Below are 27230 nucleotides of genomic sequence, written 5' to 3' on the forward strand. Positions count from 1 at the left end.
AATTGAAAAGGGACACACAATGCACAGAATGAACTCTTGGAAGAATTCCAAAGTGTATGCTGTGCTCGTACCGTGTTTAATATCTGTAGGCTGGGAGCTGAATATATATTAGGACAGGACCGTCTATTGTTGGCTCGATGCTCTCTTGGCAGAAGTTGCTTCACACATTTAGGGCCATTGATTGCTAACGACATGCTGCCAAAAGTGTTTTGTAAAACTGTTGCTTTACTCAGAGGGTATTGGCTCAAATACCATTACACACGATAAGGAGACACATGTAAGATTGGGTCTTGGTTATGGTTGTTTGTCATCTCAAATAAAAACTATTCTTTAATGCCACATCCCTTAAAAAGCCTTGATGAATGTGTTTGTATCAGACCGAAATCTGAAAACGCTGTTCTCTAAGGAACAGTTTTCTAATTTAATACCATATATTCATAATAGAGTTATTGGTGGCGAATATTCATTCTAGCACATGATTGCTTCTGTATATTAGTAAGATGTCCACTGATGTTGGGCAAGTGGTTTTATACCGGAGGCAAAGGTCATGTTTGATGAAATCATTAAAGTTAAAATCCAAACCAACTAAAATGTGCATCTGTTACTCCGCCGTCTTATTGTTTGAACCTGTGTCTGACAACATTTAATATCTCTTTGCAAAACCCAGAGAGCGCACAGGCTGAAAATCTGTCAGATGACAAATCTTTCAAATGATGAAACCTGAGTTGCTCCATCAATAATGGATCAAGAGTAACACTGCTCACCCACACAAGCACATACATATATATTAGTCTAGTTAGTTCTTCCACGATTCGGTCAAAAGTCCTACATTCCTTTGTGGTCAAGTGACGTTTAAATCTTTTTTTTTGTACAGTTGCTATAATAAATGGAGATGTTTATTTTGGCCTTACGGCATGCTGTTTTAAAATGAACCGACACCCGAAAAATGTCTGACATTAAGGCCAGAAATGTTTCCTTTCCATCACGACATGACTGCAAGATATAAACAATTTGAAATCTGCAGTGACCTTTAGAGTTGTTTACTAAGGGCAGTTGTTTTATGTCTATGTTCACCCAGTCAGGCAGACTCACAGGCATGCATTTGTAGCTGGCCGGACACGCATGCAGACACACACACAGACACACACCCCACAGACACACACCCTCACACTCGCACTCAGAGCTTGCTGCCTGGGGCTGGTTTTGGTACAACCCAGGGATTGGCATTTAATCTGTCAGTTCTGCAGGGCATTAGCCTACATTTTGGGGTACATGCAGACACACACACATATTCAGAAAGGGGGAGAGGCCGGCGGACTGACACAGAGGGAAAATAGACACAGCCTGAGACGGGAGGCAAAGCGTCTGCAGCAGCGTTGGCGTGTTGGCCTCAGCGAGCCCAGAGCGGTGTGAGAACCAACCCCAAGGCCGGCCCGTACATGACCTTGCTTTGAGTTAGACTGTACTTTACTAAATATGGTGTTTTGTCTCTGGTGTGAGGAGATGGCCTGTTATGTTCTATTTCTAAACGGTTCATTTCGTCGGCTTTCTGTCGTGTTCTGTTTTCCTTTTGTTCCATTAGATTTGATTCATTGTTGTCATTTAGCTTCATATAACGGCATACCAGCACGTTTTCAACATGGGGGTTTTCACAGTGACAAACTGCAGTCCTCGACATTTCTCAGTTGAACAAGCGTTCTGATTTCTGGGAAGATTAAACAGCATGCACAGAGATAAAACAGACTTCATGCAGTCTATTTATTCTTCTTTGCCTTGTTCTGTTCTTCTGATGGTTCGGTGAAATCCGTGACGGTGGCATAGGGTTCAGAATTTGAGTGAGAGTGGGAGGTGGTAGTCAAAACAGGCATCTTCCACATGCTTGTCCCCAATACATCCCTTTGTCAGATCGTTGACGCATTCAATGCACAGGCTGTCAGACCTTGAGCCTCGACTCTGTACAAACGTGCAGAAGACATGACCGCAGCATGCGGCGGTGTTCTGTATGCAATCATGGCCCAATCCGGATGATATTTCAGAAGTCAATTCATTTTATTCAACAGCTTTTACAACATGTGACGGGGTTAGCTCTATTAGCTGATGGAGATGCAGATAGTTGCCTGACGGGACCCTTTACCTGGATAATAATCCACCTTACTGCAGCACTGACGTTTCTCCATCAGTCGCTGAGCAGTGATGTAACTCGCATTAACATGAACCTGTTAAAAGCACGTTTAGTAAGAATCATCCATCGAGCGCTCCGGACCCAACAGACTTTATCCCTATACAACTATTTGCCTGCTGTCAGACTAGACTTTGGCACTTTCATCTCTGCTCCAACTTAAGACATTCATCCACAACAGGCAGAGCCAATTTTGTTCGGGGACATTTGAAGCTTGTTTATCAGAAAAGGCGAAAGGCAAAGCTGCATCAGAACGGATGAATGTAATGTGATGACAGGGTAATAATGTTTAAATCCCTGTTATTAACGGACTTGACTCTTATCAACTTCTGTCGGCTTTAAGCGACCGGAATTATTTCTGCATTTCCACTGCAGGTGAAAAGTATTTTAAACGTCAAGTCTGACGTTGTTATGCTAAAGAACATTATCCAATATTGCATTCAACAGTAGTGGTACAGGAAACTCTGCTTCGTCTGAGCATGCCATTGAAGCGTATAGTTTCTTAACATTTTATATTGACATACACTACCGTTCAAAAGTTTGGGATCACCCAGACAATTTCGTGTCTTCCATGAAAAATCACACTTTTATTTATCAATTGAATATAAAATATAGTCAAGACATTGACAAGGTTAGAAATAATGATTAATATTTGAAATATTAATTTTGTTCTACAAACTTCAAGCTCAAAGGAAGGCCAGTTGTATAGCTTATATCACCAGCATAACTGTTTTCAGCTGTGCTAGCATAATTGCACGGGTTTTCTAATCAGACATTAGTCTTCTAAGGCGATTAGCAAACACAATGTACCATTAGAACACTGGAGTGATAGTTGCTGGAAATGGGCCTCTACACACCTCTGGAGATATTTCATTAGAAACCAGACGTTTCCACCTAGAATAGTCATTTACCACATTAACAATGTATAGTGTATTTCTGATTAATTTAATGTTATCTTTATTGAAAAAAGAGTGCTTTTCTTTGAAAAATAAAGTCATTTCTAAGTGATCCCAAACTTTTGAACGGTAGTGTATGTTTTCTATGTCCTGATATTTATCTGTCTTTACTACATTTATGAAAAACAAACAAGAACAATAAGCAAGTTAAATCCACGCCCTACACTAAACAAATTTGGAATTTGTGATATTGGGCTATAAAAAACAAACTGAATTCAATTCAATTAAATAAAATAATTGAGTTGTTTGGGATTCTGACCACGATAGTGTGAACACATGTTTTTGTGAGTGTCTCCAGCTGGAAATAAAACGCACACAAGTTGAAAACCACAGAGATCCTATTAGTGAAGCTCATCTGCCAGACTATTTTTAAATATGCCATGAAGAAATAAACACACGCTCACATTACTGCCTTTACATGCAGTCCGACGGCGACAGTGATTGAGATCATTAGAGGACCAGCACCGGTCCTGGGATCTGCTGCGATTATTATTAAGAAGTCTGAGCAGCTCTAGACTTCTTGGGTTCGTATAGTTGGTGATGTTTTCCATCTTACAACACATTTATATGTGCATTTTGATGTTGACATACTGTGTGTGTGTGTTGTTGAATTCCGCTCACAAACAACCTGTCACATCTGCTCTACAAAGAGGGTTTGAATGCAGGTCTCAGCGCAGTATGGGGCTCGAGGTCGGGGAAAACATCCTCTTCATACCCACTGTTTCTTACCCTCGGTGATTTTGACATCGTTAACATGGAGACTTTTAAAGCTGCCAACAGCCCACTTGTACTAATACATTGAACGTATTCAAGGCTTGCTATATACATCTAATGTTGAATATGCCATATATTTAGTTCTTGTCTGTGATGAGGTTAACCCTTTTATTATTGTAATTGATGAATGCACTGTGAGGCATCCGAAGCTTCAGCCTGCAGGAGACCAAGCTGATATTTGTCAGTGTCCATATTTTGTCACGTTAGTCTAGGGCTGTGTGCACATGAGTGGTCCCTGAAATAAATGGCTGCATAATCACAGCCTGTCACTTAGTTGCTGTCCTCATCCGATCTTCCTTAACAGCAATCACAAACGACTCCCGCCTTTCATCCGTTCAGACGGCTGTGCTCTTAAGGCTCCCCACTGGGCTCCCCGATTGTGGATTCAAGCCAAAAGAGGCCACATTAATAAAGGATTGAAGATAACGGGGGACATTTTATCCTAGTGTGCTGCAAGTAACTGGGTTTCCATAGTAGAATCCCCAAATTCAGAATGTTGTCAAGAGACTGAGTTTGAGTCTGGTTTTGGAGTAAATAAATAATCTAGATATTAAAAAAATACGTAGATATTATCTATATCAAAGAACTCGGCGATCATGTTGGCCATTTTAACTTCTATAGGAATGAGACTGAGATAAGGCTAAAAAGTAGGAAAGAATATATGAGTTGGAAAAGTAGAAAAGGCCGGTCATCACCTTTACTCAAGTTTAATCTCTACTTTAGTCATTTTAAGAGAGTGAACATGTCTTCAATCTTGTCTTAAACAATTAAATCAAGCATATTGGAATGCAAGCCAAATGGAAGGACCATATGTTTTCTACCACTGCAGTTTTAGATGAAGGCTTTGTGTGTGTGGAGGATAGAGGGGGGAACATGTCCCTGATTTTCATTAGTGAAGAAAAATGATGTCAATGCGGCTCCAAACAACTTTTTATGTGGGCAGTTGTAGTTACCTGTTTGGAATTATGGGCTTCATATCGGATTAATAATCTTCTTAATAAGCAAACTTGAATGGTTTCTATCAAAGAACATCTCACGAATGACCAAAAACACATTATCCTTCTGTATTCCCATTATTATTAACCTTCTCTGTTTCATTTAAAAACCGTTGTAATATCTATGAGCTGCATTGTTAGAATCACACCTTCCTGCCTTGTGTCTGAATAAGATGCATGTGGGACTGACGGGAGGAAACAGAAAGAAGATCTTGTAGCACAGTGTGTATCGGCTCACGATGATGGCAGCGGATTATCAGGGCTCCATGTTCACTGTTTTCTCTACTTCTGGCGAATCAGTCTCCGTGTTCTCTGAGCTTTAAAGGAATGGAGGGGTGCTAAATCCCTCAGTGGGGGGTTTGATGGACTTGTCACGCGACTCTCACACTTCTCAGGAAACACTGATGTCTTATTAATAGATGAAGATGCCACAGACACTCAAAATTGAACAGCTGGAAAATGCTTTACATATCAAAATACAGTAAACGTAGGATACTTAGGAATCCAGACGTTGCCATTTATGTGCAGAATTTGTATTTTTGTTTGTTTATTCCCACAGAGTTGTAGCTGCAGGAATACAGTTGTCCATCCTCCCCGTATCGGGATGAAAGTTTAATTGGTAACATTTTAAGTCCAGCTTAACAAGCTGTATATTATAGGATGGGGAGGATTTTATAGAGGCCTTTAACCACCAAATGACAAACAAGGCTACTCAGTTATTGACTGAACGCTGTCATCACAGCCATACAGAACCTTCAGGCTGTTAATTAGAACAGACGTCAATAGTCTTTTCTCTCTCCGTCAATAAGGCCAAGTCGAAAAGATTTGTGTTTCACCAGCAAGATGACTCGAGTCACAGCAATGCATTGCACCCACCAGCAGCTAGGTCACACCTTTTTCCTAATGGGCATCAGGGACTGAGTTGGACTCGCTGTTTGTGTGCAGAACAGTATGTGACGAAGACGAGGACAGGGAATTAAAGACGGGGGGTAAAGGTAAAAGATAAATGCTGAAGCAGCAGGGCCAGAGTGAAAGATGGAGACGATGTCAGCCGTCAGCTGTAAGAGGAACAATGTGAAATCTGTTGAGATGGGAGATCTCTGCAGGAAGCCGACAAGACAGTGTTATTTCTGTTTGGCCTATATATTGTATTTTTCTGGTGAAAGAGTTGAACATTAGTGAGTGATGGTGGTTGTAAAGCTCATTGTGTTGTTTGATACATCTACAATGACCCTTTGGAAGGGTCATGTTGAAGAGGCCAGAGGTCACTTGAAAGGTTTTGGAGCTCTTGTTCTCATCAGCTAGTGATGAATTACCTGGCTGTGTCCATGTGGCTTTGCACATGTTTTTATTTATATATTTATGGATCACAATGCCAACAAAATGATAACCCCCTGCATGTTTGCCTGTGTGAGTGTGTGTTTTTGCCTTCAGGCATGTGGGAGGCCATTACATTTAGTTTTTGATTGTGAAATTATTTCTACTGTTTTAGGTAACCAAGCATTGTTTGAAAGTCCTGCTCCATTTTAGCCCCTTGGGATACCGTAAGAAGTTAGGAGCACCAGTACTGTGGTCAGTGGACAGAGAAGTTCATTTCCTGCAATGGATGGGACATCAGAAAGCCCACCGTAATAATGGAACAGGAGAGTTAGTAGATCAACTGCGCTGATAGAGCAGACCAGCACACTATAAGTGTGCAATATAATCAAGATCAATCAGAAATAAACTGGTGGGACTTCTCATCCACCGCTGTGCATTGCTTGTGGTGGTGCACAACGGTGCGTGGACATTAACCAAAGATATCTAAATGTATTTGTTTTTTTCTAAAGTGAATATTCCCAACTATTTTGTAGCCAATTTTGACATTCCTAATACCCAGAAATAAATATGTAGAGATGGCGGGACGATGGAGCAAAATGGGGAGAGAAGAAGAGTCGTCAGTCAGTTATGGTTGACCTGCACAATTAATCACAGGTTAGAGTATCGCTCACATCTTTTGTTACTGTCCACGGATATCAATTGTTTTATCCAGTGTCACCTGAAAGTCCCATTATGGTTTATCAAGCTCCCCATGGAAGGCATGACCAGTCGCAGCAATAACACAGGAACATATAGTTGTGTCTGCAACTTGAGATTCACAGTAGAGAAGTATGAAACACGACGGGTCATCCTCCCGACTTCCAGTGCCCGTGCTCAGATCACAAACCCTCTTTTGTTTTGGTCTCAACTCCACACCTGGAACATTTTGTGACAGCATCTTACACAGTTGTGACGCTTTCACGCCGTCACAGACAAACACCTGGCAACGTACTCAAAACCACCGCACTGGTAGTTCCCGCTACAGTAGGTGTCGCCACGATCACATTTTGCCACACACACACACACACACACACACACACACACACACACACACACACACGGTGACACAATACCAGCCACACTCACTGCTGATAAAAATAGAAGTTATTTCACAAGGTTATTTGGACGTCTGTTATCAACTTGAATCGGCAAGTGCAAAAAAAAAAAGGTTTCTCCAACCTGCCCAGCTTCATGGGCTTATGCTTCGTTGTGATGTTTGAATATATCCTCGGTTGAGATTGTGTGAAAGTGCTTCCAGTGCCCTGGATCTGTTTTGATCAGCCTTCACTGGCATCGTCAACCGGAGGAGGTGCGACTCAACAACTCATGACAATCCAATTAATATTTCTTCATCGCAGTGTGAAGTGTGTCCAAGTAAATGTGCTACTTTAACACTTTGCATGGAAGAAAGAGTTATGTTTTATTATATATTAAAACAAGTTAAGGATATCCATTATGTACAAAATCGCACACAAATAATTGCTCTGTGAAACTAAGACTAATTATCTCATCTTTTTTTTTTTAAGCGTAGATTACCTCTACTATAATAATGCAAAAAATGTATCGCATTGACTCTAATTGCGCAGACGCTGACTACAGTGTCATGATTTCAGTTCAGTTTTAATAAGGTCTTGAGGTTTTAAAATCCTCAATCTGCTTTGAGTTGGCAGGTAGTGAAGAAGAGGGTTCCCCATTAACGGTCAATGCCGTTTGTTCAAAGTAATCCTTAGTGTCTAATTTTATGCAAAAAGGATGACCATGATGCCTTGCAACGCTGTTCCAAAATTTAGCATCAACAAGCCACACTAGATTACATTTTGCGGCTAAAGAGATTTTGTGAGATTGCTGATGACAAATTAGGAGGAAGGAAGGAAGAAGTGAGAAAAAAGATAGAAATATGGATGAAACGTAGGCGTAAATGAGATGAGGCTGCTCCCAATTAATGAAAGCAGAGGACCCACCAGAGTCATTTATATTCCAGTTTAATTAAGTTTAGTTATTTCAAGCAAGTAACATATTCCTCATTTGGGAGGAGGAACAGCGGGAGTGAAGTCGCACGAGGGCGGATGGAGGTGGATGTTGACGTGTTCTCGCGTGCTCTGGGTCTCCTGCAGGTGATGACAGCTTTCACAAGGTGACACTCTGACCTCGCTCTGTCTGTGATTGTCTCCCTCCCTTATCAATTCTCTCCACTCTTTTCCAAACAAGAACATTTAAAATCTACAGATATTTCATAGTTGTTGTACGTTACCCGACGTCCCAACAGTAAAGATGGTTTGTGAAAGACGATCCACCCCGTCGCTCACTGAGCTGTCGGTCTGGATAAGCACAAGGGTGTCATGTTGCTACACAGGCAAACAAGTGTCATTTTAAGGCAATGATTTAAAGGCTTTCTACATCATTTACGATAGTCTAATTCAGGAGAGAACTGTGAATCTCATTAACAACTCATTACGCTTGCAATAGGGAGAGAGAATTATGAGGATCGGGAGGGTAAGGAGCCGACTGGGAGACGAGATGAAGGGAACAGCGCTCAGTTCAGGGCTGCAGATCTGAAGCCTAGTTACTTAACCCTCCTGTTACCTTCACATTCTGTCACAACGCTATTAGAGTGGACCCAAAAGCACAACTCAGACAGGAGTAACAAAGATGACTGTCTTTGGTTGGAAACAGGCTGGGTCAAAACCGGGAGATCAGTCGAAGAAGCAAACAAGTCCAAAAGGGGGCAGAGAATCAGAGGTCAGGGCAGGCAGGCAGGGTCAGAACAGGCAGGTCAGGAATATACTCTAATAACGCTGGAGAACTTGGCACGAAAACACAAGACAATCTGGCAGAGGACAAGTGGAAGTGAGGGAGCTAAATAGTGAGGGACTAATGAGGGGATGGGCTGCAGGTGAGAAGGGCGTGAGGACCAGGTGAAGGGAATGAGGGACTAACGAGGGAGTGATCAGAGGCAGGTGAGGGGAGTTGGATTGACGAGATGGTGTGACAGGATGAAAACAACTACTACAAAAAGGAAGGCATGGAGCTAAACTGTTACACATTCACTAACATATTTTACCCTCGGGTTCAATTTGACCCCAGCAATTAAAACCTCCAGAAAATTATTAGAATTAATATTGTTTCCCAAGTTTAAGTGTGAGGTACTTTATGTTTGTTTGTTGACTACCTAAATAGCCCTTTAAATATATAAAAAAGTTGATATTTCTTATATGTTTGACACAGTGAAAAACAGCCTGGGGTCAAATTGACCCCAAAGAACACCGACTTTAAACATTGAATGGGGTCAAATTGACCCTAAAGGTAACAGGAGGGTTAAATGATCTGGTGTTGGAAAAGGTCTTTTTTGAGCTTCCACTTTTTAATGCGTATTTTGGATGATCAAGGGACGGCTCTATGATGACGTGAAACCTTTTATAAGCATCTTTACATTATTATTAATAAATACCCATATAATCATAGTGGGGAAAAGGCGAGAGAGGCTACCACATGTATTGCTCGTGGTTACATCATACGTTGTAATAGAACAGGTGAAGACTGTGCAACTCCACACTGAATGTGTGAAAAGTTATAATAATGTTATTTATTTATTTCTGTGGACGCATTCTGAAGCTGAAAGAATCAGTAGATTCATGACATTTTTAGCTGGCCAACAGCATTTTGATAATAATATTGTTTTACTTAAAGAAACACATGCTTTCTTGTTCCAGTGTATATGTGTATATGGACTGTGTGTGTGTATATATATATATATATATATATATGCGTATGTGTAATACACATATGTATGTGTATGTATATATATATATATATATGCATGTGTATGTGTATATATGTCTGTGTTTATGTATATATATTTCCATTTTAATAATATGTGAGCACTGATTCACCTCACCTCATCTTATCTCTCACTAAATAAATAACATAAATAGATAAAATGCTGTGTAAGACAAATGTTTAATGAGTACATTTGGCATTTAATTAACTTAAATTAATTGCATTAGATTAGTGTCTTGTTGGTTTGACATTGCTACTGAATGTAGGGAAATGCCAGTGTGAGCTGTAGCTGCTCTGACAGATGGCAGATGGGAAGCATTTTACTGACCTGCTGTTCACCTGTACGGAGACACACACACACACGCACACTCTATGGGTGAATACGCAGGTGCGTGCGCGTGTGCGTGTGAGAGAGCGTGTGTGTGTGTGTGTGAGAGAGTGAGAGTCTGAGAGACTGACCGACTCTCAGGTGGCAGGTGTCTGTGTGCGTAACAGCTGCCGTGTTCCTAACAAGTATCTTTAGTTACACACATGGGGATTTGACACGGAACCAAACCCCCTCGCAGTGAAACATGATCCTCCTCGATCTATTCACCAACAGACGAATAGGCCTCCAATGTGGACTCAAACACACATGACTCAAACTCATGTCCACCGTGTACTCGTGCACACACACAGGTTGAACTGCACAGAGCTGAAAGCCTTCAACAAGCTGGTTTTACCTCCCTAACCATGTATTAACTAGAATGGGCACTCGGTAGAGCGCATACCTTCGCATATCACAAGATTGGGCATTGAATTATAAACATTTTGGCATTAGTTGCATGCCAATTGGATAAAAATGGACCGTGCTATGGTAAAAAGAAGATTTTGACCTTTCCATGACCTTGACCTTTGACCCGATTGATCCCAAAATCTAATCAAATGGTCCCCGGATAATAACCAATCATCCCACCAAATTTCATGCGATTCGGTTTAATACTTTTTGAGTTGGGCGAATAACACGCATACAAATAAATACGCGGCGATCAAAACATAACCTTCCGCATTTTCAATGCGAAGGTAATGATGCTCAACTGTAAGCAAGAAAACGGCAATGGTACCACCATGTGTGTGTTTCCTGGAGGAGCACCTGTAGGCCTGTGAGCTGTGGAGGCTTTTTCAGTTGGTGTTAGCTCAACAATCACTGACCTGGAAATGACTTGGCCACTGAGACACTTAATACGAGCTGCAAGTGATGGTGACATTCTCTCCCTCTGAACGAGTGTGTTCATTCTCCACGCACCTTCAGGGTGACGAGTGACAGCAGAATTATTCGATAAACTTTACAGTAAGGCTTACCCACTGACGAAGACACAAACACCGTTTCCAAGTCTCTCTCCGTGGATGTCGCATCCAGATTCCATGTGTTAAAGTATAGAGACGTGCTTGATATACATTAAGTCATGCAAGATGACAGTGCGATGTTTTGACCTTTGCATGCCTTCTGCTCAAACTCAGAGGGCAAATCTTTGAAGCAATGCGCACATGGGAGAAAAAAAAGATAGGGGCAGAAAACAGATGACAGTTGGTCAACGCTGAGAAAGAGAAAGAGAGACACTTATGGTTTGAGGATGAGGGCTCAAAGAAAGACATCGTATCATATTCAATGTCAAGTGATTTGTTAAATTGTGGATGAGGTCCAAGCAATATATATATTTGATATTATCTGCATGTTGCATGCATGTGTGGTTATCTTTGTGTATTCGTCTGCATTCGGGTTTAATCCTTTGAAACTGAATTCCTGGGAATATACATCAAAATGTTTGACAATGTGGTTGTGCTTTATGTCCCTCCGCGTAGGTGTAATTCTCCGAGTCAGCAGGGTTGCACAACTCTGCAGCATAACAACAATAACTTCTGTGTGGCACACCAACTGGATCTATTGTAACTGACTGTAGGCGCTGTTATTAAAGTAAATGCCACGGAATTGCATTCTTTTGTCCTAAAAATTCTTAATTTCACCAAATATTACTCTAAGGGGGTCAGTGTGGAAACCAATAGGTTTATGCGTATTCTTTCTTGGTGTATTTAATGTTGCTTGAAATATGACCAATGCGCTTTTAATGTAGCTAAAGTTGTATTCTATCAATAACTACGTTTGTCCACGATTTCTATAGGCGTGTTCAAATGTACCAAGATGTTATTGTCAACAAAGCATCGTGCACTTCCTTGAGGAGGGGCTTGCTTCTGCAGATCAACGGGGTGCTGCAAACTAGCCAAGAAGCTATTTCAGCAAACAGCATTTAGAGTGAGACCGGCCCTCGGCTCACAAGCTGGCTACCGGTACGTATATGAGCCCAGAATGATGGAAGCACGGAAACGTACGCAGCAAGATGCCAACCTCAGTAAGGCACGGGGTCGGCGGGTCGGTGCCTGAATCGACCCGGGGCCGTCCTTAACCTCTGAGGTGCTGTAAACAAACACAGCTGGATATGAAAAGGATGAATTTTGCTGTGGGGAACGGGGCCACATGTGGCAGAGAGGCTGCAGTGCATTCCCTGGCTGCCTGCATATCACTGTGCTTTAGCAGTGAAGTGTGATTAATTTGTTGTGCGAGGATGTACGTCTGGGAACCACGATGCACACTCTGGGCGACCCATGGACCACAATGCGCTCGTACCTTATTTAGTACTTTGCTTAATATTTATTTGAAGTCACTGCTAAAGCTTTTGAGCTTCCTGGTTGCAACATTTATTGAAGCCGACTTCCTCGTCTTTGAGGGCGTGATGCGATGCAGAACCAACAATAAGGAGGTGTTCATATTTTACATCTTTTTACTTTAGCTTATTTAGCAAGGAAGCATATTCATTCAATACTGAATATTATAATAGAAAGTTGCATTTAGTCTGGAATTGTGCGCCTGTCTCTTTATTTAACGTTTACCTTTTTGTTGTTACTCAAGTAGTGATGGTATTTAATACATACATTTTTTTCTTTTAATTTCTTTATTGTTGATAGTTGAAGTGTTGATCATACTCAGACGGACATGAACAGCTCGGATGCGTACGCTGCTCACCAGTTACTCAAGGACGCTAAAAAACATGATGGCGACCTCCTGACTGCGAGAAGCGTTGCTTTGATTGTATTTAGTATTTCGGCTGTAGAACGACATTCAGTGCAGTGTGCACGCTTGCAGTGCTTACTGTTCACAAGGTCAATCTTTAATGAGTTAGATGTTAGACTTAGATGTTGTATCACCTACGTTGATGCTTCTGCAGGTATGAATTGATCACGGGATGTCGTACACACGGTGTTACAAAGCATCTGTTGTCAGTACATTTTAGTCCGTGCCTGAATGTGGCTCAGACAAACAAATATAAACTCTGTTCTATTTGGATGAACCATCTAAGTGTGCCATTAATGTGACTTCAGTACTCGGATGTAAGAAAACATTTCTGTGTGTTGTCGACCACAGAGCCTGGATCGTCATTGAACGTGATCTTTGCTGATGGAAAGTGTGAAAAGGAGAGATTGAGAGAGATGTAATACATGTGGTCTGACAAAAGAGGCTGAGGCAGCTCTATTCATCCCAAACGAGAACACGCACTCACCATCCCTCTCACAAGCCAAATGTGTTTTGAAAATCACCTCCTCGTTCTGTAAAGCCTTTTTTTCCTCCAACAATCCACCATCCTTCCAATTCCTACTCTTTTCTAATTGTAATGAACCGTGCCTTGAACCTTCCTTTTAATTGGTGTCGACTCAGATGAGATGAGTGTGTGTGGAGGTGGGGGTTTGCGGGGTGGGGGGGAATCCTTTTTTAAAATTTACATCCCATAAATTATTTTTTACCAAGTAAGGGCTCCTGCATCGCAACTTAATCAGACAGTTGGCTTTGTGCAGGCTTTTTAAGGAACGCTATTTAGAATAAATAAGGCACTGTGGTTAAATGAGGAGGCCTTTTACAAAGACTGATGAGCCACTGTGGAGCCACTACAGGCGGAGCCGGGGGGAAGACATCAGCCAGGGAAATTAAAAGGCTCAATGGATGCGTCGACTTTTTAGCTCTACAGACCTCCCTAATGCACGTATTGTACACACACACACACACACACACACACACACATACACATACACATACACACACACACACACACACACACATATCTGCATTCACATGCATGCTCACATGGTATAATTAAGTTGCAGCGCACCAACTCGTAAACAGAGATGTGTAAAATACGTGTATTACAATACACACAAAGGACTAAACACAGACACTCAATTGTGAACTGTGATGGGAAAAGGAGAGTGGATCAGAAAATATTATGAGAGTGCAGCTCAACTCCAAACTGTCGATAATAACAGTAAATATCTTCGACATTAATGCACTTAACCACACACACACCAAGCTCCGTTAAGTGTGCAGGGTGTCATGGTTATGGGCTGCGAGTGGACACTGGAGATGCACATTACCCTGCAACGCTACAGCTAAAGCAAATGTTTTCTATGCGCTTGTCGATACATATCCACCTACAGCACAGTTTACTTCAACGATGAGAAACATCACATTGTCGTTGTGAGAAGGTCTTGTCCCTTTCTTCAGATACTTATCCTGGCAATGCTTTTGAAAACTCCCACAACTGCATGTGCTCTGTATGTATTCCAATATGTCAGTTCACACCAGAAGAAATGTCACAAGAAAGATATTACTAACATTTCTAACTTGTTCTTTTGCTTCTCAACACAACCGAATGGACGATCATCAATTGCTACTAAAACATAGTTTTGGAGAGTGTTTGGGACAAATAAGCAATACAAAATGTTTTATATTGCAATTGTATATAACTCTGCAATCCCTTAAGGATGCTATGATTATTTAATCTTTGTTGGCTCGGAATACGAAAGAACATTTCACAGAGCATGTGGCGTTCCACTTTTCCAAACCCTTGCTTTTAATAATGTATGACCTTGAAACCAATCATGATTGTTTATGCTTGGGCTTGTTTTGTGTGGATTCATTCAACCAAGAATGTCCTTTCACCTCCATCATCCTAGTGAGGATTTCCCCCTTTTCTCCACTACTTGTTCACCATAATTGTACAAATACACATACGCACTCATCTTCTAACCCCACAGGCAGAAAAGTGCATGTGTTCCTCCTCACATGTTCGTACCTTTATCCAACGGATTCACACAGCGGTGAAATACCTCATGGGAAGTGGCTTTGGCTCTGAATGGTAAATGCCTGTGTGCCCTGTGACCTGACCTCTTTAGTGTGAGGCTACAGCTGCTGCACTAACACACAACTGCCAACTGCGGGTTCCAGACACGCGCTATTTTTGTGTTTTTATCCGGTTTACATTCAAGAAGAAAACTCCAATATCCTCATTGAGGTGGTTTGTTTGCAGCATAAACTCTCCATGATGTACCATGATCAACTTTCAACTTTCAAGACGGATCTCCACTGAAATAATTAGCAATTTTTGTTCGATTTAATAAACCCTAATCTGTACATAATGGCTTTCTACTGAAATGTTTTCCTTTTAAGCACACTATTCTATTTTCTTGATTTAACTTCTGGTTCCTTTAAAAAAACACGAACCCCCTGGTAACAACTTGATAGTGACCATGTAATGCTATATATGTGTGAGTGTTTGTTTCCCCATCCTAACATCTCCACCCAGCGGCTGTCTCCCATAGCATTATCCTATAACGGCCTTTCCCATAGAAAGTCGGCCTTTTGCATTAGAAATGGGACTCATGGGAATCTTCCCAGGATTCAGCTTGGGGGTTTCCCTCCTTGTGGTTCAGCCAAGTGCTCATCTCCACTGCCACTCCCTGCACATGTGTGTGTGAATGTTGGTATGGCCCTTTGCCACTGCTCCTGTTTTATTCTTTTTTTTTTTTTTTTAATCAGCATTTTCTTTATTATGAACCATTGAAGCGGCGAATACAACTCATTCACTATAATGCAATATTTATCACACATTCAGCTCATTTTTACAAGACAGATGTCATCCATTTCACAGTACTGGGCAGGTGTGTGAGGCACGTTTTAAAAGGCCGTAATGTGAAAGCATTGCATTTCCTCTGACGTGCCTTTACTAGGCCCGTGTTGACAGTTGGGCTGCATCCTATCCGTGAGCTCTCTGAGCAAGCCATAAACTATCCACCTTATAGGTGTATTGATTGGTCAACAGATTGCCTATATCCTGTAAAACACAGCTCTAACGTGAATGCCTTTATCAGCCAGTTTGGTAATAATTGTGGGAAACAAAATGCCCCCCCCCCCACTCCTGATATGGTTGTGTGGTCCATGTGGCAGTAACCCACAATCAATCGTTATCTTCCTGCTACTTAGTCTTTAAAAATGTAGATTGAAAACAACACGTCATGAGAGGCAAGCAGGCCTTTGCAACTTGTCTTCGGTGCTTAGGCTGTTTAAATCTACATTGTCTTTAACATCACTTACCACAACTCACTTTTATGGATCCGCTTTCATGTCATTATCTTGTATAGATTAAATTAGACATCCTGTCTCTTGCATTTTCTATCCCTTACCATGCCTTCCACTGCTGTTTCTTTCTCTTTAATTTCAGTTCTTCTCCCATTCAATGTGTCTTTATGGGTGTATCAGCTCTTGCTATCCTATGATGCACAAAGTGTGTGTGTGTGTGTGTGTGTGTGTGTGTGTGTGTGTGTGTGTGTGTGTGTGTGTGTGTGTGTGTGTGTGTGTGTGTGTGTGTGTGTGTGTGTGTGTGTGTGTGTGTGTGTGTGTGTGTGTGTGTGTGTGTGTGTGTGTGTGTGTGTGTGTGTGTGGTCCCAGGGGATTCTGCAGCTTTACTTCTCAAACCCCTCTCTTATCCTTCAATCACGATTCTCCTTCACTGCCTCCCAGCTCTCATCTCCACCCCTCATTTCATGTTGAGTCCTGTTGCCATCCTTCCTCTCCCCTCTTGGTGATGACGATGTGCTCTTTGGCAGTTTTTTGTTTTTCCTTCCTTTTACTCATCGCCAGTTGTCACTCCCTGGTTTCTTGTTCCCTGCTGACATAATGCACTCTCCCTCTGTATCTTCACATACTTCACATTTTGTTCATAGGTCCTTTTGTATTTTCTTAGATGTTTTTTTTCCACATGTTCAAATTATCTTTAAAGCTATTCACTGCACATTTACAACGATGCTTTCTTAAATATGAATGTTAATTACTGGGCACTGTCTGATGCATACATGAAACAATGAAATAACATACAGGACTGTCTCAGAAAATTAGAATATTGTGATGAAGTTCTTTATTTTCTGTAATGCAATTAAAAAAACAAAAATGTCATGCATTCTGGATTCATTACAAATCAACTGAAATATTGCAAGCCTTTTATTCTTTTAATATTGCTGATTATGGCTTACAGCTTAAGAAAACTCAAATATCCTATCTCTAAATATTAGAATATCATGAAAAAGTATACTAGTAGGGTATTAAACAAATCACTTGAATTGTCTAATTAACTCGAAACACCTGCAAGGGTTTCCTGAGCCTTGACAAACACTCAGCTGTTATAAATCTTTTTTTTTACTTGGTCTGAGGAAATATTAAAATTTTATGAGATAGGATTTTAGAGTTTTCTTAAGCTGTAAGCCATAATCAGCAATATTAAAAGAATAAAAGGCTTGCAATATTTCAGTTGATTTGTAATGAATCCAGAATGCATGACATTTTTGTCTTTTTAATTGCATTACAGAAAATAAAGAACTTTATCACAATATTCTAATTTTCTGAGACAGTCCTGTATATTCCAAGGACATGGAAGTTGACAGCATTTCCATTGGCACCCCAGAGGGTTATATATTTTTTGCAAAACCAAAGGAATATTGTACTGTATATTTACCACGAAAAGAGTTTTACGGTTTTATCACATTCTTTCCCCAATACACCGCCGGAGACAGGAGGTCATACTGGAAGCCAGTTGCGGATGTATCATCAGTTGTCCTCAGGAAGGTGGTTGACCGCGGAGCAGCGTTGGTCTTTACTCTGTCTGGCACCTGATATCTGAACTGTATTCGATAGGGATGCACCGATCTGATTGGCGCCGATCCATATCAGCCGATATTCCCATTATCGGTTTTGATCGGCGTTCTCAAAACGGCCGATCAGATGACGTAACATCTGCGAGAACTATCAGACGTTTCAATCGCCGCGCATAGCGGAGACGATGCGCCCGGCGAGGGCCGCAGAGTGAGAGGTCCACGAGGGATCCTCACGCGCAGCGGCGTCCCCGTCCCCCGAGTTGAATCTCTGGGTCAACTCAGCCGACTCTCACATGTCTGCCCCTAGAGACTGATGTTCACGGTAAACGCATTTGATCAGGAGCGCGCAAGGGTTTTGATAAAGTTAGCGGAAGGATTTAAGTGACAACATCCGGTTTTGCAAAGTTAGCGGAAAGAACCACGTGAAACAACATCCGTTTATCAAAATACATATAAAAGTAAACAATGAACTGATTTTGTATCTTTATAGATCTTTTCTGAGATTTTGCTTAAATTATGCTAACATTAAAACATGTTTACTGTACCAAGGAAGAGTTTATAAAAATAAGTCAGACTTTTGTATGTTAAAAAAAGTCCTGTAAATAGATTTCGTCAAGAGTTCCAGGAAATGAATAATGCAGATGTGTTCCATACATATCTGAAATCCCCTACAATAGCAATGAAACAATTTTAATGTATCAATTAGGACATTTTTCAAAGTAAAAGTCCTGAATGTTTAAAGAAATCGGTAATTTCTTTAATGTTTGAGTTGCTTTATATATGTATTTCCTCATAGTCCTAGGCAATAATGCTACACAATAAATAGAATGCTTCAATCGACACCGTGATCGGTGATCGGTATTATCGGATCGGCAGATACTGATTTCAGTGATCGGTGATCGGCACAAAAAACCTGATCAGTGCATCTCTAGTATTCGATAACTTGCTGTAACCTCGTGGCACATTCGAAGGTTCTTGTTAAAATTGGTGTCTAACGTACAGCGGGACTGATGAGACACCTTTGCTGACTCTCCCTCTGCTTCATCTGTCGTGTTTCCCTGCCGTTTATCTCCCTAACCATCAGCTGTTCCCGTCTCATTCCTCTTTACGTGTTTGTAAAGATGTTCTTTCGACAGTTTCCTGTCAATCACTCTTGTGCACGTCTCCCTCTTCCCGCTCTCTCTCAGCTCCATCTCCTCGAGGCCCCTGGTATAGTACATTAACAGCTTTCATTTCGTCGAGTGTGTCTGCAGTCAGATCCCATAGGCCCAGAGTTGGCTTCTGATTTATTTATACTGTTTGCATTATGACAGTTGTTGTGGTAAACTTTGCCAGTCCACTTATTCACTGAGGAGAAGCTGCATTCTCCCTCCGAGAAACAAAGTGTGCTCTCCACATCCACTCAGTCGATGCTCACAGTCAGTGATGGAGATGTATCTGCTGCTGTTGGGAAGAAGAGAAAAACACGGGAAAATGGATATGGAAAAATTAATAATTAATTATAAATTTAATAATAATGTATCCTTTATTGATCCCCACTGGGGACACTCTTAACTAGATCGAAAGTAAGAAAGTAAGTGAAAGTATTGCGATGGATTGTAAAAGCCATTGTGGAATTAAAATGGGAAAAAACCTCGAATTGCATTGTCGTACAAGTAGGATACGTTTGTGGAAGTGGAATATATGTAAAGATGAGTAAATACATTTGGTCTAATTACTGAGGCTTGATGGGTACTTAGCCTTACCCCATGCTGCTTATGCTAATGCGGAGAGGTCAGGAGTGTGGTGATTGGCTGGCTTGCTGTCAACTCAGCCAGAAAACTGTCAGGAGGGCAGATGAGAGAGGAGAGGAGACTGAGGAGCAAGGACAGAGGGAATAATGGAAAGGGAAAAAGAGGGGGAGCGAAAGTTGGTTTATAATGAAAATGAAAAAAATAAATAAATAAATGGATACATAACATAAATACATTTAGTATATTAACACATTTCCTTACAGGATGGGTCACAAAAATGATGTTAAGCTGCCAGCAGAGCTGCACACTAAACACAATGCAGATATATACACTTCACCTCCATAATCTTTCATCTTTTCTCTTTCCAGTATCACCCACAAGCAACATGTTTGTCAAGGAGCATATGGCTCGTTGTGTGTGTATATCTGTGTGTGTGTGTGTGGGGGGGGGGGGGGGGGGCTCATCCTGGTCCCCCCCCCCCCCCCCCCCATGTAGTAATCTCGTTTGGGCTGAGGGTGTTAAGCAGCAGGGAGAGTCATTGAGAGGACGTGCACACACGCACACGCACAGAGATCAGAGCTACTACCATGTTTTGGATGTTTCTCCACCTGACAACAAAAATGTGTACTTGCTTCGAGAAAGTTTGATGTCTTTCTGCCTCAAATGTTTGTCTTGGTTTCAAGGCAACACGTTTTTAGAGATGAGATGTTTCTATTCTGTAAGTGGTTATCATTATTGACGACAACAGAAATAAAACTTAGAAAATGGAACTGTGACCTGCACAATGTGGTTCCTTTGGCTGGAAACACGGTGACAAAATACATCAGCACTAGTACATTACAGAAATAAGTACATTAGTTTATATAACACACCAATTACTATGTAAAATAATAATAATAAAAGGCTATTTTATATATATATATACACATATATATATATTTATATATAAAACAAAATATATATATGTGTGTATGTGTGTGTGTATATATATATATATATATATATATATATACACACAGCTTCTTTTGTGGCTGTGAAACATTTGTGGCAGTTGTGAGAACATCGGCATTGTGGCTCATTTATATGATGATGTCACGATATTTCGGTTCAGAAGACTGCCAGAATTCCCGAAGTAAGGGCCTCTCCTTCAAGTTTTGTTGTGAGAAAGTTGAAGAGGTCCTTATATAGGTCATGCAAGGCGGTGCATCTTAATGCCTAGAGTTATTTCAATGTCATATTCACAGCACAAGGCTTCTCCAATTCAGTTGGACATTTGGTCTAATTTGACTGAATCGCCGCGTCCACTCAGCTGTTAAAGACCAGTATGTACAGCACTTCCTCTCTCCCATACATACATGCCACAGAGGTCATACATGTATGCATGGGCTAGTGTTTGCTTCTGCCATTGCGTCCGTGACCATTGCCATGTGCATGTGCAGTATGTTCAGAGCATGTGGGTGTTCGGACCCTGTGTGTGGCTGCGTGTCTGTGGTCTCGAGGCTACGGAGAGCAGGAACACAGTTGACAGGGAGCCGGAGAGATTTAGGGCGAGGTGCCAAGGAAATATGTATCCACATGCACACCAACACGCACACACACATCTGATCTCGGGGGGCATCTGCTCTGGTGCGGGTCACTGTGCATTGAGCACTCGATCAGGCTCAAAAGTATCACCACGGCAACCGCATCGCCTTAATTCTGTTCCATCTCATGCCATCCACAAACTGTGTGCGACGTGATTGGCCTGCTTCCCCCTGGGGCACCGAGGCGACGGCTCAGGCACTGTCTGCTTCCTCGCTGTGTCAGCGATGGCTCCGAGTCTGTGGGCGGGGAGCGAGTAGCGCATTAAAGGAACGTTTGGCGCATTTTGGCAAGAGGCGGTGTGAATTATGCATACGCATCCCTACTGTGTGTGTGTGTGTGTGTGTGCTCCCTGTGAGTCTGTTATGAGGAACAGTGTCGGTAACATAAGCTCCTCCAAGCAGACAATATCTCCTATTTTTGTGTTTTTCTGTCTCACTTGACCCACTCTTAAAAGTTTTTGTCCACCTTTCTTTATTTACTAATGTCATATTCTGATTCCACATCCCTCTCTCTCTCTCTTGCTGTTTTCAAGGTGTGTTTACACACCAGAAAGACTGTATAGAATAAAGGTAAACAGTCATTGGATAACACCAGTTTAAATGAACACGCGCTATAAAAACGGTCAATTCTGAAAATCAATAGAAGTGCTGTGTCTCTGAATGTGCTGTTGAAACCGTTGTCTGTGGTGAGCTATCATCCAACAGCCTTTAGTCTCTCTTCAGAGTTCATCTTTTCTGGCATCTTCAGTGATTTGTTGTTACTTGCATGTGGATGTAGATCGAGCAGTGAAGATGAGAAATAAAATAACTGAATAAAACGAGCAGCTCTGAATAATTAAGAAATCGATTCTGGCCTCAGCTCTCTTCCCTTCATTCCTCCACTCATCTCCAAGCAATTTAAGCTTTAATCTATCCCTCCCTTTCTCATTCACATGACAACGTAAGCTGGCTTTGAATTGAGTTGTCTACCTTCACTTTTCTCTTTCTCTCTCCTCACCCTGCTCTCTCTCTCTCTCTCTCTCTCTCCTCTCTCACACACAAACACCCTCTACCTCCACCACTCTTTGTTTTGCTGAAGAATACAAACATGGTCTGAATTAAAACACAACTGACAGTTTGCATCCAGTTTCGTTGCTCCTCCTCTGTTCTCCTCCCTCGCTTACACTCCCCCCCCCCCTCACTTTCCATCCCTCCCTTTCTCTCCTGCTCCAGCTGTCAGGAGGCTTCATTATTAAAGATTCATGGCTGAGTCTGGGCAGCTCCCAAAAGCTTTTGTCAGACAGACCGAGCGTCTCACATCTCAAAGCCTCTCACTGGAGGTGACATAAAGACTCTCATAGATCCACAGGCACATGCACACGCACACTCTCATTGTGGTTGTCTTCACCATGTTCCAGTTGTTCCAGCCCTATTTAATTCACATCATCTTGGTGCTACTTTACACTATTCTGATAATAAGTCAATGTAAAATACCATATCAGTGATTAGTCTCTTGCAAATAGCACCTTCAACATGAATGTAAATATTACATTATGTAATGAATCCACAGTTCTGGCTTGGAGTTCGTGACCTGTTTAGTCATAAAACACATGTTATTACTCGTATCCGCTTTCTTCCATCATGTTTTACTGACATTGCCATTACTAAGGCTGTTTGTTTTTAGTTTATTGGAGTTGGAATTGCATAGCTGTTGATTCTCCCTCGTCCTTTCTCATCGACTCGTTGTTATACGATGCTTATTCTAGAACAAATGGCCACCAATCAGTAGCCTGTCTGTTGAGGTTATAAACAGTACACGGTCGTTCTCGGTCTCAAGCTACCACCTACTATTGTAGAAATATTGCGATGTGAGAGCCATTTATATGAATTAAACAATGGATCAAGACATTAGTAATCTCAATTGTTCTTAAAACAAAAGTTAAAAAAAGAATCCTTGCATACCTCTCTGTTTGATTTGCAGGACATTCCGAGCATCATGGGAATTACCTTGAGTTTATTTCTTTCATGTCGGGAGGGAATAGCTTGCATACCAACAGGGGAAAAACAGAGATGGTTCTCTGGAGTAGGAGACCTTCTCAGGGAGTTCACATTGTGTCCCTAGTATCTGTGAAACTGTGAGCAGTACGATTCAGAGTCATGTATTGACATTTATTCTTGATGCATATAGTAGTGAATCCTGTGAGCCTCTCTTGATAGATAGTGCTTCTTAGTGTGTGTTCATATTTGTTACAGGATGCAGACAGGTGTTGTCTTTGAAGACCTTTGATTAAGTAGTTTTTCCAGCCCAACCAAACCATTATGTCTTAATGTGTGTACCTTCTGAGTTTTGAGGAGCAAGTTTAATTTCAAAAGTGTCTAGTTTTACTGTCATTGGATATTGCAATTGCAGAAATATAGTAACAGTAAAGGCCTTTGAGACAGCAGTGTGTTGGTGTTATGCTCGCTGTCTTTTCCTTTTTTAATGGTTAAATCAAAATCAATTAGCTGGAATTGTGCAAGCGGTTTCCTACTAATGTTAATCTCCTCTTTATTTTTATTCATTTCGACAGAAAAGCCCAGGAACAGCAGAAAAAAGTGGTACTAGCAGGTTGTGTACCCCAGGCTCAGCCACGGATGGACTACCTCAAAGGACTCAGCATCATTGGGGTATGTATGTATGTGTGTGTGTCTGTGTGTGTGTGTGTGCATGCTTGCGTGTCTTAACTTTAACTTCAAGAATACACTACCGTTCAAAAGTTTGGGGTCATCCAGACAATTTCGTGTCTTCCATGAAAACTCACTTTTATTTCTCAAATGAATTGAAAATTGAATAGAAAATATAGTCAAGACATTGACAAGGTTAGAAATAATGATTAATATTCGAAGTATTAATTTTGTTCTTCAAACTTCAAGCTCAAAGGAAGGCCAGTTGTATAGCTTATATCACCAGCATAACTGTTTTCAGCTGTGCTAACATAATTGCACAAGGGTTTTCTAATCATCCATTAGTCTTCTAAGGCGATTAGCAAACACAATGTACCATTAGAACACTGGAGTGATCGTTGATGGAAATGGGTCTCTCTACACCTATGGAGATATTTCAATAGAAACCAGACACTTCCACCTAGAATAGTCATTTACCACATTAACAATGTATAGAGTGTATTTTTGATTAATGTTATCTTTATTGAAAAAACAGTGCTTTTCTTTGAAAAATAAAGACATTTCTAAGTGACCCCAAACTTTTGAACGGTAGTGTATGTGTGTATCCCTTCTTCATTTGTGTCAACCTTTGAAACACACACACACACACACACACACACACACACACACACACACACACACACACACACACACACACACACGCAGCTGTCATTCTCCTGGCTGCTAACCTGCTGTGTGTATCCGGGCCTCCCTGCCGTTTGGTTGATCAATAGCTTTTCTGAGAGACACAAGACGTCTAAGGTAAACAAGGTGGGACGTCGGAGGGAAGGAAGCATGTATTATGTAAGGTGGGAGAAAAAAGAATGAGCAATAGGTTTAAGGATCGGCATAAAAACCTTTTAGTATTTGTCTTATCAGTTTATTGTTTATTGTCCTTCACATGCAGCACCTTTCAATGTGTAAACAGCAGGGCCGAGGACTGCTTTGCTACGGGGAGATTTCATGTGTGGACAAAGACGGAGGTAGTAAGAGACGAGTGAATGACGTGAAGACATCACAGCTTTGAGCCTTCAGCATGAACTGGCACATGTAGTGCTCGTTGGCATTGGACAGTGTGTCCCTCTAGTTAACATTCAGTTCATCAGGTGAGTCAGAAATATGCAGATATAACACTCACACATAACCCTGTGGTGCAGGTAAAAATAGATTGTATGGCAAACTGTGATATGGAATAGTTACTTAATTGTCTGTCTCTTTCACCTCAGTAATTACAGGAGGGGACTAAAACGATGCGTCAAGGTTATCACTATTAACAGGTGTTCCTCAGTAAATCATTGTCGATGTTTGTAATTAGAGTATTTTTCTATCTTCCTCCACTTTCCTTGAAAAATAAACAATGTAAAGTTGTTCAAATATGTCTTTTAGTACATACCACACATACAGATGTAACTTTAAAAAATCCTCTGTGCCTAAGAAAGCAAACAGCTGGTTATGTATCGTTTACGCATGCATTCTCTTCTTCACTCCATGCTCACCAAGCTCTGCCTTCTAAATCTCCACAGACAACATCATCGTAATTTGACATAATGTGGAATTAATCTGCGTGCGTAAAAAATCAAACTGCCTTGATGAAAACTGTGATCCAATGTGGATTACTGCCGCTGTCTTAAAAAATAATGGGCGGTGGCAGGTGTCCCAAATGTTACGTTAAATATCCTTTACTATAAATAATGTAATTCTATTTCAGCAAACATGCCCCTGTGTAACATAATCACATTCAAATCAAGTGACATGTATGGATAATATAATTACATTCAGATAAACAGACTTGTATATGTAATAGCCTTCAGGACGAGGCGGAAACATCTGGCAAGTTTACCACTGTCGGCCCTTTCCTTGTCATGAGTGCATGAAGAGGCACACATGGTAACCAACACTGAAGGAGGTATTTGAGTATGCGCACATTCCCCTTGTGTAGCCTTGGTTGTTACAATCAACCACACAATGACAGTGACAGTTGGTGGGTTATGCAAATGTTTTGCAAATAACCAGCCGTGAATTTGTATATAGTGATTGCACTAACGGCTAGATAAGGGGTGGAGTTAAAAAACAAAAGTGCTTTCTGTTGAATTCATTTACTTCAATTGACCTGGAGGACAACGTGTGTGTGTGTGTTCCTGTTCTGTGTTCCTGTGAAAAGAATGAGTGCATTGTGTGTAAGGTGCACAGACAGTCACGCAAGGTTTCAGTGGTGAGCGTCTCTGAACCGGACATGTCACATCCTGTGGCTGAGATGCATCGCAGGCAGGCAGGCAGATGTGCAGGCAGGCAGGAAGGCAGACAGACAGACAGGCAGGCAGACAGGCAGGCAGACAGGCAGACAGGTGGGCAGGCAGACAGACAGACAGGCAGACAGGCATGCAGGCATGCAGACGCATACACAAGAACACAGATCTGGACAGTTGATCATAGGTTACAGTGAGTAAGCAATGTTTCCAACATGAGAAGCATGCGCATCAGTCTTCTCAGTGTGTACGCCTTGAGTGTGGGCTACATTGGTGAATATTGAGTTTATGTTCTTATTTTAATGTTTCTACTTTATTTACTCTCAAATGATTTGCACTTGACATTGATTATGGTAAACATATAATGTTACACAAATTGACTGCTCACAGCAGACCGACGCTATCCAGTGGACTAACATGTATGCACGGCCGGACCGGCTACATAAACAGAAGCTCTGATTGCAACACACACAGAGGGAGGAGCTAGACATTACTCCACTATACCTGTACATGGCAAATATGTGTTTGGTGCTATATTAATGCCTTTAAATCCTGAATTATTTTTGATTATTTTCCTCTTAGTCCTTTTATCTATAAGCCAGCCATGCCATAGTAGAGTTTATACAGGACAGTCAGCTTTTATTACAGGTGCTCTCTTTCCAAATGTGTGTGTGTATGAATGTTTAAACGTGGTCTAAAGTAGACTTCTATCTGCACTATACATAGACGGGACCTAATTGTCCCTTTTGACAAACATCCCACTTGTGAATGATGGAAGTATGTTTCTTCATTTTCACTTGTAGCCAATAAGAATTTAAGAATATTTTTTTTCATTTCTGACTTCTGAGTCTGACTTTCCATGGAAGCATACCCTTGTGAAAATATGTGTGCTTTTTTCAACACGTTTTCCTTATGCATGCAGTATTCCAGGTGTGT

At 41.2% G+C, this 27230-nt stretch overlaps 1 protein-coding gene across 2 annotated transcripts in view; it reads left to right on the forward strand.

The window, feature by feature from the left end:
* cdkal1 (CDK5 regulatory subunit associated protein 1-like 1) overlaps nt 1-27230 on the forward strand; it is a 230079-nt gene that overhangs the window by 44071 nt on the left and 158778 nt on the right. For both annotated transcript variants that reach the window (XR_008835463.1, XM_056444982.1), the window contains exon 5: nt 23916-24012. Coding sequence is in view for 1 of the 2 variants with exons in the window: in XM_056444982.1 (XP_056300957.1) it covers nt 23916-24012 (97 nt within the window). In the remaining variant the exon portion in view is untranslated. The remainder of the gene's footprint in view (nt 1-23915; nt 24013-27230) is intronic.

This window comes from Pseudoliparis swirei, chromosome 22 (assembly GCF_029220125.1).
Source record: "Pseudoliparis swirei isolate HS2019 ecotype Mariana Trench chromosome 22, NWPU_hadal_v1, whole genome shotgun sequence".
NCBI classification, from domain to species: Eukaryota; Metazoa; Chordata; class Actinopteri; order Perciformes; family Liparidae; genus Pseudoliparis; species Pseudoliparis swirei.